Consider the following 13,093-nt stretch of genomic DNA (forward strand, 5'->3'; position numbering starts at 1 on the left):
CACTCCAGCAATAGTTCCTCCGCGGTTGCGTATTAATGCAAAAGCACCAGAACATGGGAAGCAATTGAAGTGGACAACTTTATCGATGGGTTCACTTGCTTTTCTGGCATGGCTGATGCCCATTCCAGAAGCACCTCGACACAATCGTTTGTAGGAGAGGGTGCCATAGCTAGCATTTGTGGCTCACCGCTCGAGCCAAGCCGTGGGCCACCGCTCTCAGGGCAGGAAACGCCACAGGCGTTTAGAAAGGATACTTGGCGTAACCAGCGCTGCATGACCAAAGTTGCATGAGCATGCTAGCGTGACCTCATCCAGTCAGTTTAGACTGCCACGTGTGTGTTACTTGTTGCTTCCTGCACAACATGCCGACAGAGTCACAGATAGGGTGTTCCCGTTGCGTTGTGTAGCTGCTAGAGCTGCGCGCGCCTGCAACGGTCAGTTCGTATCGGGGGCGAAAGATGCGTGTTATACTATGTGTGGATGTTTCTGTTCACTATCGTCTAGTTCTGCGTGGTCGGGCTGCTTGCCAGACTTGCTCATCGCAGAATTATGAAACTAGTGATAGCATTCGCACATGCGATTTGTATTCAAACCACTTACCGAAAGTGTAGATGACGTTTCGAGGAACGGAACTGTAACGTCAGGTTCTTTAGTGAGGGGCTATCGTTTTGATGAGCGGTTGCTTTTCTTCGGGGAGAGCGCTAGCCGATCAGCCGTGTATCCGAAGTCGTACACCACTTCCAAACTGATAGCCAAAGGCTGATTCGGGGCACCGTACGCGACGGTGTATCTAGAGCACCTTGGCGTAGACGTGCAACAGTGAGCGGAAAGCTTGTCCCGCGTAGCTGTATTCGAGACAGATTAGAACAGTGCTGACTGGACGTGTGTCGCTAAGCATGAATGAATTCGTCATAAATCCATCAACGCTGCTACGGTCAGGCTTCGTTTGACAATGTTGATGTGGCCGCACACTAACAATCAGCCTATCCGAAGGCACACAGTATCGAGCAGCACCCTTCCAGGTGTTCTTATGCCAACGCGAAGCCTCATTGTGGCGCAAGTCCGAAGCGGTCGTTCACTAGTCCAGTGAGCGAGGGTGAGCTATTGCCCCGCCCGTCGCCACCGGGAAACACAGTTGTTCCACTGCTTCTAGGGCCGGGCGTTTTAGACATTGAGGTGCATGTCACCACGTCAATGCACGAGAGCGCCACACTTCGGAGAGCGGCAGCTTTCTCCAGTCATCGGTTTCAGCAATGAAGGCTGTGGAATGCATGCATGCATAGTGACAAGTGTTGCTGTGCAATGGAGCGAGTAGAGACCGAGGCCTCCGCCGGACGTCAGCGAACAAGCTTAGCTTGAGGCTCACAAGTTTCATCGTTGTTGATATTTCAATGACATGTTGACAACATAAATACTAACAAACCACCGGTTTTGAATGGGATTACTTTTGTGAATCTCGGCGCGCGGGCTCGCCCGGTTCTGTACGCCTACAGGGACATGTGAATGATACCCTAACAGCGCCTTAAGTTGTCATGCCGCAAGCACCCAGGCGACTTTGGCAGCTTGCATCACATGAAACCAGCGGTGTGCCATCGGCTCACAGCATGGGCTAGCGATGCAGGCACCTGCGGAGCGAGGCGCTGGTGAGTGAAAGGAGAACGCGGCCGCAGTGGCCGATGACCAAACTGAGTTCCTCGGGTTTGTGCCAGTAGCTGACCGGCGTACACCTGTGACAGTGGAACATATGTCCCGTCTGGCCTGCGCCAGGCGCTGGTGTTTCCCGCTGGAGACCGTCCTTGATATGCAACTGCGGGACGGGAAGCCTGGCGTCCCCCTGTACGCCATGAGTTAAGGATGCTAGAAGGGAGCGATCCATGATAACCCTCTGCGTATGGCGCAGACGATCGCTGAAGGGCGTGCCATCCATCCGCCGTGCTAGTGTGCTGTGGTAAGCGTTTGGCAATGCTCGATAGGTGGGTGGAAGGAGTCGGAGAAGGGGCTGAAAAGTGGGACATAAGATCTGAGCTAGTGGGAAGATCAGGTTGCCCGTCCCCAAGCCTTCTGGACGAGCCCGCATCGGTAGTCACTTCCAAAGTGGCCCACAGAGGAAGGGGTGCTTTGGAGCTGATGAACCTTACGGCCGTGCTGTGATCTTCATGGGCATGGGCGGGGGGCGACGGGAAATTGGCTGCCGTTCGCAGGAACGTATTGCTTTTGTGACGTTCAGACATGTCACTCGCGGCCGTGCTTTGCCCTTGCCCTGGAAAGGCCTGCTGCCCACATGCTGGGAAGAGAGAGGGACCAATAGTTGTTACGAGCGCTACCTCTGCGGCGGTTGTGGCGTATAAGAGTACGACCGAAAAAAAAATGGAGACCGCCATATTGCTCAGAATCACATGACTCCAATTCCTATCGACAGGATTACGAACATACACGCCAAACGCCGAGGGCCTCCGATTATGGGTTCAGACTTCACAAATGCGAAGAATAGGCAGATCGTACATCCAAGCACGGGCCTGACTTGCTTCCAGTCATGTGCTGGAAGCTTGACTCACTTCTAAAAACACCACGCCGCTCCGTTGATCGACGGAGCTACGGGAATGAGCGGAAACTGCTCATTCCGCTAGCTAGGGGGCGGAATCTCGTGAGAGTGCAGCTGCCCCCCCCCTTCCCCCCACTGACTACGGAAAGATAGCTCCAGGCGCGGCGAGCCGCTGGGTGCGGTACTGATTTGGGTGCCGCGCGGCAGATGAAAACACACACGCTATATCCACCAGGACGCTAGCGAGTTAAGCACAGGGTCTTTTAGTGCGATGTTTTCCCGTCAAGGGGCTGTAGGTTAAAAGGGGTGACCGCAGGAAGCGCACCGCCACAACCCAGTACCTGGCGGGCTGCAGAGGAGACGCCTGCAAGCATCCCGCAGCGGGCCGCGCAGGCCACACACGAAGCCTCTGGAGGGGCGTCCTGCAGCTGGTCGCAGCGCGCCGCAACCAGTTTCTTCCGGCAATGAAGCAACACAACCCATAGAAGTCTTGCAGTCACCGCGGGTAGCGACTGGGTAGACTTCACGACAAGGCCATAGCGAAGGACGCCTGCCCATTCTCTGTTCGCGTGCGGGACCCATCTGTACGTGTTTGCGTTTATTCGTGCTAGGCTTCCCCGTTGGATCCAGATCGCACACTGATGTGTCACACATTCAGATCTTAGGGTTCCTGATTCTGCATGTCCAATGTATTTCGCGGTACAGTATGTGGGTCTGCTCTTGTTGAATCCACTACTGCGGCCACAGTTGCATTACAGTCGCATTTTGGCCTGTCAGGCTCCTTCACACGAGTATAGCCCCACGGCCGCTAGACCGCAGTGAAACAAGTGTAAAGCTGTAGATCGTGTGGGTCACGCGGTCACCCGGCGAAAGGTGGATGGATGGGGTTTCGTGTTTCGCACCCGGAGCACGTGTGGCATTCTTCACAGCCTTTCACCGTGCTTCACCGTGTCGTGCGTAGAAAGGCCCACCTTCAGAGGACCGCACTACGGAAATGCAGCTTGGGGACTAGGGTGCGGCGTCCGAGTGTTTGAGGATAGGTTTCAGGGGTTTACCAAAAAAAGTTACCGTAGTCGGAAGGCGTCCGCACTCGAGGGCCATCATGATATGCCCTTCTGGGAGAAACGGCAACGTCTGCAAAGGAATAGGGACACTCGCGTACCGCAGGTGCGACGTCGCAAGTTATACAATTTGGCGTACGTGTTGCTAAGCGCGACTCAGCGTGTAGGCTGCAGTCGTTCCTCACTGCGCCAACCGCACGAATGAGACCATGCGCCGTGCAGGGACAACGACTGTAAGCGGATGCGGAGGGCCTGGGAGCAACGTAGCTCGCACAGCCGGTCGAAAGTGAGCGGCGCAATGGCTGAAGTTTATCGTGGTGGGGCGGGCTGTGGCACATGGACCTGATATCTGACCGCACTTTGTTAGCTGATGACAGCTCGCTTGGCCATGAACATGCGCTCTGTTGCGGTCCACGGTAACACGAAGGCTTCGGAGGGCACGGGCATGCTGAAACTCTTTGGATTGGCGTTCTGGGTCGATGATCCGCGATGCTCCAGCATATGGGTGCGGGATTGTGAGACGCAAGTAACACTGGGATGGGGGACGAATGGCGCCGCTCCTCTGAGTGGGGGAAGGTGCAGGTAGCGACTGAAAGATCGTTAGAGTCAGTCGAGAAAGTAAGTGACGAGGAAATCGACGACAAGTAGCACGAAGAGGGTACGCATGTTGACAGGTCGGAAGGGCACCCGCAAGGGGGTTCGCTCCGGTTTGTGCCTGAGACCGACACCGCAGTTTGGCAAGCACATCACAAGCTCTACTGCAATGGGCAAAGCACGGCCAAACTCTAGCCACTGGCGTTTGCTACCTTGGCGGCATGGCTTCAACAGCGCAGCCGTCAGATGCTTCCACATGTACGGGCCCGCCGGGTGGAGTCGGCTGGGGACTCGCTGGGCTGTCCTGAGAGCCTTCTTGAGAATGCCGATCCTAGAGGACGGTTCCTCCATATATTCTGGTAACCAGTAGGTGCATGGGATCGTCCTCAGGTGGCTGACCCGAACGCACAAGCGGCACCATGGTACTATGATCTCTTTTTGAAATACGCACAGCTAGGGCGATAAATCATTCCTGACTGTGTCCCCTATGTAGTGTCGACGTACACGATGGTCCGCGAGACAGGACCCTCTGCCCGCAGGAGACTCACAAAGTAAAATTAAGTCCGCGGCACAGGCACAGAAGAGGGCGGTTGCTCCTACCAGCCTGAAGCAATACAAAGCGCATCACATCCTCCTGAGTAAGTCTCATGTATCCATCTTTTACGCAGACTTCAGAACGTGGAGTGCTCCTGCACACTTTTGCAGACGGCCTTGAGACAGGACTTCGAATGTAGGGATGGAAGATCACTATTCACATTCCTGATGTCACAGCAGAATTCGAAGGACTGGATGAAAAGATGTGCTAGACGCTCTCGTGTTCTCCCGCTGTGGAGAACCAGGAAATGAGACTGCACCTTTGAATAACGCGACGGTGAGAGGCGGACAAACATCGCATACTCTTCTGCACGTTTTCCGCCTAGCAGGGCTGATGTCAACTTTTTCAAGAAGCTGTGACTCCATGGTAGGGCTTACGATAGTATGAACAGTAGGCGAGCGCTCGTTGACGCGTCGGCGAGATATGCCATGACCGCAGGGCAAGGATCCTCGTCCACCCCGCTGCACGGGTGTTCAGCGGCGTAAACTGTCCAACACCTCCATGCGTCAACTGCTAGCAGGCAACCTAAGGACGCACACGCCAAACCGGGGAGATGTCGGTTCCTCTGCAGTACACGCAGGCCCTCCTGTTGTCATCTTCCGGGTCCCCGCGGACTACGTCGCATGTAAGGTGGAAAGGATACCACCGTCGCAGGCTACAGTCGCACACGTCGCCTTTCTCTTGTGGTCTGCCATACTAGTACAACGAAGCGGGCTTACAGGCTGGGATAAGAGCGGCGCTCACACCCGTCGATAGACCCCGAAATCGATTTCTTTTTCTCAGGCACGGACGCTGCGAGAGCACAGCGCAGGGAGCCAAGAGCAGTGCCGCGGATAAGCGTGTTCGATTCTTGCCTTCAGGATTTGTACCAGAGACGAGTGATGGACCGACATCATTGCCTCGTTGCTGCCTGTGCTCGTGCCCGTGCAACTCATGAGATAAGACGACGAAATGTGCAAACTGACGGACGGTGCTCGATCTTACGAGAGTCGGTAAAAATATTATTGAGCGCGGAAACGCCATGCGATGAATGAGTGGTACGCGAACAGGCTACAATGCGCAGAACCGACAGCGCCGGGGTCGGCAAACTGTTCACGTGCTCCACTGTTTGTGGTTCTGGTTTCTCGGTAAGACGTGCGGAGAACCTGCGTGGTCGCAAATTCTAAACGCACTAATTAGGGGAGGATAATTTGGACCAGGGAAAGTAGAATGACCTGGGCTGCACTCTTGGGATGCATGTATACCCCAGTATTGCCCCCACTGTGTACGGGGCCTCATCATTTCACCCACGTCGTTGGTCCTTTACCAGCTTGCGATGGTTAATGAGGCAGTAGATATTGACCCCCACAAGGAAACATCCCAGCAGGAACACTGGTAGCAAAGAATAAGACCCTATCGGGACAGTCAGTGGCGGCGTGAAGCCCGGCGGGGGAGCCTCAGGCAGAGAACTCGGTGGGTTTACTGAAAACAAACAAGAGCTGAACTTCACTAAGACAAGGCCAACAAGTGGGACGGCTACTCCCACTTTTACCATAGCGTCAAAGAGAAAGCAGTTTGCCATTTCAATGTGTTGAGCCGCCCGAAATACTGCAACAGAGGTAGCCGGTGAGTGCACATCAGGAATTTTGGTTTCCGGAGCAAAATCTGTCTCCGGGTAACTTAGAGTGATGGACGACCGGACATCGAGCAGGACTTATCACCATCTTTCAACGCATTGTGGAGAAATGCGACAAGCACAGCAGAGGCCCCTAGCAATAAAATTCGTGATACTGACTTCAATGTGGCCTGGGCAAACGTGGAACAAACGGGCGGTGACGGCAGCTTTGACGACTCAAAAGCATAAGATGGGGGGAGCATAAAAGAATAAACGCGCGCCTCTGGAGCAAGCGGAACGGAGACCTGACAATTGCGTTTGCCCCTGGCTTGCTCATGCATGAACAACAGATTCAAAGGCAGCGAGCTACTCCCCGACGTCGGGTAGACGGGAAAAAAGGATATGTGTGGAGGGGAAACGGTCTGTTGGACTTATAGATCAGGGTGGAATATTGTAGCAGCCGCCGCGGTTACGATGACTCTATGGTGAATGCTGGGAAGACTCTTTTCTGCAGGAGACAAAATTACGTTCCCTATGTGGGGCAGCAACTTCTGTGTCACTCGAGACATGCACACACTCTGAGATAGTCTTCATCGCATGCAGCACGTGCTTGCTGCTGACATACTTACCCTAATAATGAATACTTCAGGTCTCTTTGTTAATACTCCTACAATGGTAGTGGTTACTGGGAGCCGCACATAATATATTAGATCGGGCACGCGCTCCCATCCTTGTTTCTTGGCATGAGTTCAATGCATCGACTACGCGCAACCTGCGGGCCGGAGACCTTGCAGGAAACATCGAAACGATGTATTTGGCGCTCAATTCAGTAGCATTCTGGATATCGTGCGATCACGCTTCCCAGATAAACCAGCCAGAGGGCCGTGTAGGGTGGCCCACAACGCAGACCTGTACATTTCCTATAGTGCGTTGCCCATGCGGTCGTCAGGCACGCAGCCTGCGTCAACTTTCAAGTGTGCAAGACGTAATGCATCGCGCAGCCAGAGGCAGGAATTCGGCCGCTTGCGTAAGGCTGAGCCCCTCGGGCCCATCATTTTCCTAGGTTGAGGCAGACATGAACCCTCTGCGTTCCGCTTCGGTCGCAATCTGGAATCGAGGGCTTTCAGAGCACGGATCGGTAGATCTTTTGCGACCGAACCTCTGGAAGCCACTTATCCCTCGATCCGTATGGAAGACCACGAGAGAGCTGATGTCGCGGGTGGTGGGTAAGGACGCGCTACCCCACCTAGCGCCAACTGTATCCAAGGCTCTGCGTTTTATTACCCGCCGATATCCATGTCATACCTACTAGACCGTTATTAACACAGCACGCAGCGCACGACCGGGAAACAGACGTTGTCGTGCTGAAGAGATGAGGGCGTACGGCAATCGATTGCCGCCGTGGACTTCTTCCGAGGTGGTACAAGCCTGTGTCCAGTTTCGCCTAAGGCGATCCCGAATTGTGCATCTGCCTTCCGCTTTGTCACACAGTCTAAATCGACCGGAGAAGGGAGGCTGCTATGCCTCTCTACGGATCGCTATCTCTCTTCTGCTGTCACATAGTCTAGTAAATGCTGATCTCCCAAGGCCTTACCATATTTCTCTGTGCGTCAGCTAATGGCGCTCCCACCCTCCCGTATGTCCTCTGATAGGACTCCTTTCTGCGGAGCTGCCAGACTTTGTTCGGCTGCATTCAGTAGCAGAAAAAGACAAGGCTTGCTTATGTACAAAAGGGCAAACATCAAACTGGCGAGGCCGAGTCTTCTCCTCGCAGATACATTGCTGGAGTGAAAACACAAGAGCTCTTCGATACTACCTCACAGCTGCGCCGAGATGCACGGAGCCTGGTGGTTCAGGGGTCCATTCGTCGTCCCCCTGATTGACGCTATCTTGACGCTTCTTCATGAAATATATATCTCCATTTTCTGGGTCAAAGATATGTTCAATGTCAAAGGCATTGCCAAGATCCCAAGCTCGATTCCCCTCACTTGGGTGGCTCCTGGAAATGCCCTGGGATCTGTCTGGCTACCTGTGGTTTACGTGTCGTCTTTCGCAATCTTGGCCCTGCACATCTGGCGCATGATCGTCGCGGCGAAGCACGTGAGCAGACATTCAGCTTGAGCTACAGTCCAGCACCGAACGCTGTCAGGGACGCGGATGCGGGCGCAAATCGCATTGAACTCGTTCTAGTTGTGCCCTTCATTATTGCTTGCGTATTTGTGGCACAACGTCGCGGACTGCCAGGAGACGTACAGATTTTTGCGACATACCCCCCGGAGCGTTAATAATGCCGAAACCACCTAGGGGATCGTTCAGTCTCGGCTCAGCAAGAAGAGAGCAATCTGTCATCAAGCTCACTGCTTATCAACACTAGCTGCCCAACAGTCAGAACAGAAATACCACGCATCTTCATCCTCTCGATCTTTTTCGCAATGCTAGACTCTGTCGCCCCTTTCTCCTCTCTGGTATACGTTGTGCGTCTGCATCCTCCCTGTTCTGTGCCACGACCATCAGGCACGCAACCCCTTTCATCCTGGCGTCATGCACTTTGTCTTCGGATTCTCAATCCTAGCCATTCTGGGCTTTGCAGGTGTTTGTAAGTGAACGCCGCTGCCCCCGTCTGCACTGAACGTCATGCTAAAACGCTGTTCGACACCACTTTGAAATCTCTTGCAGGTTCCAACTGTACATCCTTTTCTAACGTGCGATTCGGTATAGGCAACAGATCAGCCACCGCCAGCGTCTGTGACGGGGCTCGAGGCTTCCGCGTAGTGCCCTCACTCCTGTCAGGCCCCGACCGAGCCCAGGCAGGAGTTACGCAGCAGCGCCAGAAAGAGACTACAGTGCCAGTTCCTTCCTCATCCCTACCGGCAGGCGACCGAGGAAATGGAACGGCGAGAATTACCTGCCCAAGCCATATCTATCAGAATTTATCCGAGTTAGGCACAGCCTTCTGGCTATCTGTCATGCATTCCGTGACCACTGTCTCGCACGTGTAGCGACCAACAGCGTCGCGGTTCACGAAACTGCGTAGACGCGTGAACCGCTTGAAATTGTCTCACAACTGTTGCTGCAGGTGGCATGCTAGCGAGCGATTCTCTCACGCTGGTCAACAAGTTCAAAACGCAAGTTCAGTGCACGCCTTTGGCAGGCGCACTGAACCAGGCCTGTGTGGCAGCCAGGCAGTTCGTCGTTGCCAATCGCCGACAAGGCCATGCATTGCTTATCTTGACGTAGGAGCCTGACGGGAGAGGAAATAGACGGCCACTGGGCGTCAACTGGGATGCATCTGACCACAGAAATATGCAGCACCTTTTTGACTCAAGAAAGCCGACGCATACGCGTTTGACAGCGTCGCGGGCGAACGGTACCTAGGTACAATGCAATCTCCTAGCAACATATCGCAGATCTGACTATCATGGTGCCCGGTGGGCACCGACCAGCACGACGCGTACATTTCTTACAGGAGCAGACAGCTGCCACCGTTGTCATTATACACGTTGTGTTTCAAGCGAATTTTTCGCGTGGATGATGTCCGAACCCACCGCTGAGCTGTGGGTAGCTATTACGCCACGGGACAGAAACCTAGAAACCTAGCGATCCAGAGCGACTTTCCAGCCACCAGATAACCACTTCCGAATAATGCGCGATTCGTCTTGCGGTACGCGCGGCCCATACAAAAAGATGTTTTCCTGCCGATGATGAAACCGTCAGCCATCGCTCTACGCGAACCGGCCGCTCACTGACTCGTAGCCGAAGCGGCTGCTGTGGGCAACGTTGTGCGCAGAGCTGTTTTAGGCTTGTTCGCGATTTTTGGTGAGATGATCATCATTTGGGCGTGCCTTGAAGCTTGCTGTAAGTCCAGAAGTTGAACCTTCCTTTTGCCACTGCATGCAAAGCGGCGCTACCAGCGCCTCCTGCCCACATTTGGGCGGGAGCTGTGCCCAGGAAGACCTGCCACTTCAGAGTCGCCAGTAGCCGCTGTGAGTTGTTAGCTAGGCCAAACGTGCGTGTTTTCCGCCGCATCTCTGCAGTGTTTTCGGAGTCGCATCAAGGTGTTGCGCACCACACTGCAAGTTCTCAGTTAGTGACGGCCTGCACTGCGGCCTTGTGTATCTCCCTAGCGTACTTTTACGAGACGGTGTTCCTTTCACCTCGGCGGGTGTACGCTGTGTGGCGCCCCGAAGCGCTAGACGCGTCGGCAGGCGTGGGACTCCGGGGTAGGAGAGTCAAGGATGTAGCCGCTACCGATTTCCCTGTTGCTGAGGCTGCGTGATCTGTAGCCGCGGTTCGTCGATTGCGTCTGTGTGCTAGGCTTTGGCCCGCATATCCATTGCACCGTCGCGTGCGGGGCGTCTGGCCTTGGCTGCGGGCCCTGCGGAGGCGACTGCCACCCAGTGGCGATCGCCTGCAGTCCCGGCGCCCCCCCGGTCGTGGGCTGCATGTCGGATGGCCCCTGCTGCCCTCCAGTGTCCATCCCAGTCGCGCCGGGGTGCTGCCCGGCGGACGGCGGCTGCCATCCAGGGGGCGGCGTGCGCGCCACGTCAGGCCCCGCCGGCACTGGGCCTATACGTGTGGGGCCAGTGGGAGGGGGCTCCGCGACGTCGATCCTTCCTCCAACAAAAACCTCCACGGCGACGCACACAAGTCACTCCAATCCCTGCCACGCGTCGTGCCCAGTAGACGCCGACACGCAGCAGCGCACCGCGGTGGAGAACCCCGTGGCCAACACCTGTCAGATTTCCATCAATACAGGTACACGAGCGACCCTGTCTGCGGTGGAGGCATCCGTGCATGATCCGCCTCAGCCTCGCACGCGTCCGCGGTCAGCGAGAGCACGCCGATGTCCTGCGGCGATGGGGAAGGAGCCGTCGTGCTCCCTCGTGTGCCGGCTGGGCAGCTCTTTTTTCTCGGGTCGAAGCGGTTTCAGTTGGCGCCACCACCGGCCTCCCTGTGATCCTGTTCGTGCGTTTTACGCGGTAGGAAGGCAAGAGAAAGGCAAGCGCACGCGACGAAGAGGACATGTGGTGATGGATGCCGGCTCCAGCTCGAGGAGCAGCAGCAGCGACGACGACCGCTGCGTGCCAGTTGTGCGGACGCACCCTCCCGCAGTTCGACTACGGAGCCGCAGCCGCCCGACGAGCCCGCGCGCGCGAGGGTGCACGCGGCCTCGGTGCGAGTCTCCAGGCCGGCGCAGGTCGGAGCTTTCCCATCGCAGGCGTCCCGAGCCTAGCTGCAGTGCATCGCCTTCGGCAAGCCCGTTTGCGCCTCGCGCGCGCCCTCGTGTTCAGTCACCGCACTGCCGGCCTCCACATGGACGCACCGCCCGGCACCCAGGCCACTCTTCCCGGCGCGCTTGCCAGTCTCCTCGCGCGGCTCCGCGGACCCGTAGGCCGTGCAATCCTTCTTGTCAGCGCGCTTCAAGCGCGCGCCGGTCGCCACAGCCTTCACACCGGCGTCGCACTGCGTCAGCCTCCGCTCCACGGATGCGACGAGGGCAGGAATGGCCACGACATGTGCCTTCGCGCAGCCACTCGCCTCCACCTCCTCCAGCGGCGCTGAGGAGGCCTCCGTCGCGGCACGCAATCCCTCCACGTAGCCACTCCACGGGGGCGCGCCAGCGGGCTGGCCCCTATCCGCGAAGCCTGTCTCCTGTCCTCCCTGTCCCCAGAGGGCCGCCCGCGCGAGGGCGGCGGTTCGGTGGAGGCAGCCCCCTTCCTGCAGCGTCGCCCATGTACGAGTACGGAGCAGCGCCATGCGACACGGCAGCCCCCTTTCCCGCATCACCCGCCGTCTTGCCGTTTCCTCGCCTCGCTATGCGAAGGAGTGTCGGCTACCCACTCACGGGGTCGCCCCCGCTCGTACGACCCTATCCCCCGTTTCCACGAGGCCCCGTCCGGTCCTTGGTTTCTCGGCCGGGCCCCGCGTTTGGTGGGAAGCCCCCCTGGATCCCAGGGCTGGACGGAGAGCCCCTGATCTTGCCTCCGCCAGCGGGACCGCCGCGGAATACATTCTTGACGACCATATAGGAAGCCGGCCCTCGTCTGGTCTGCTTGTATACGTGTCGTTGTTTTCTGCAAATATCTGACAAAGAGACGAAGGGCAGGGAGCCATGCCCGACACGGGGCCGCTGTACCGGCGTTGGCATGCCTGAGGATTGGAAGGGAAACGCCGCCGCAGGGAAGCGGCCTTACCCTTTTGTCTCCACATGAAGTCTACGCAGCACCTGCGCAAAGCCGCGCTGCTGCTCGTTTGTTGAATATGTGCCCGACTGGCGTATGCAGCATGCGAAAACCGTGCACGTCAGCCCGCGGAGCTTGTGCGTCTCGTACTTCTAGGTGAAGTGCTGCACGCGCGAAAGCTGTTGTGTTTCTTGTCACGTTGCGACTCGCCCCTTCTCTTTAAACGGATGGCCTTGCCAAATGATGGCGCTGATGGCATCTCGGCTCCGTATGACGAAAGCGACCAGGTCGCGTGCTCGCTTCTGCTACAGCGAAAGCCACCGACACTTCTGGCGAGTAACGCCTGCCTTCCATAGTCTCCCCTACAGCAGGCATCCGGCCTGCTGGAGCCGAACGCGGCGTAGGCTGCATAGGATGAGACTAGAACGCAACGCGGCGGGCCGAAAAAAAGCCTCACTAGCCACGCAGATTCTACCGGAGTGCGCCACCAGGTCTAGCAACACTTCTGTGGGTTCCGCCAGAAGA

At 56.5% G+C, this 13,093-nt stretch overlaps 2 protein-coding genes across 2 annotated transcripts; one reads left to right on the forward strand and one right to left on the reverse strand.

Moving 5' to 3' along the window:
* Positions 1 to 8,219: 8,219 nt before the first annotated feature.
* Positions 8,220 to 11,417, forward strand: BESB_063090 (uncharacterized protein; the record flags this gene model as incomplete). The annotated part of the gene is made up of 6 exons (XM_029364723.1): positions 8,220 to 8,486; positions 8,901 to 8,982; positions 9,463 to 9,619; positions 10,174 to 10,241; positions 10,701 to 11,269; positions 11,370 to 11,417. 6 exons carry the CDS (start codon positions 8,220 to 8,222, stop codon positions 11,415 to 11,417), a joined length of 1,191 nt encoding a protein of 396 aa, XP_029219431.1.
* A 198-nt stretch (positions 11,418 to 11,615) lies between these two features.
* Positions 11,616 to 12,143, reverse strand: BESB_063100 (uncharacterized protein; the record flags this gene model as incomplete). The annotated part of the gene is made up of 1 exon (XM_029364724.1): positions 11,616 to 12,143. One exon carries the CDS (start codon positions 12,141 to 12,143, stop codon positions 11,616 to 11,618), a length of 528 nt encoding a protein of 175 aa, XP_029219432.1.
* Between the last annotated feature and the right edge of the window lie 950 nt (positions 12,144 to 13,093).

This window comes from Besnoitia besnoiti, chromosome V (assembly GCF_002563875.1).
Source record: "Besnoitia besnoiti strain Bb-Ger1 chromosome V, whole genome shotgun sequence".
NCBI lineage: Eukaryota > Apicomplexa > Conoidasida > Eucoccidiorida > Sarcocystidae > Besnoitia > Besnoitia besnoiti.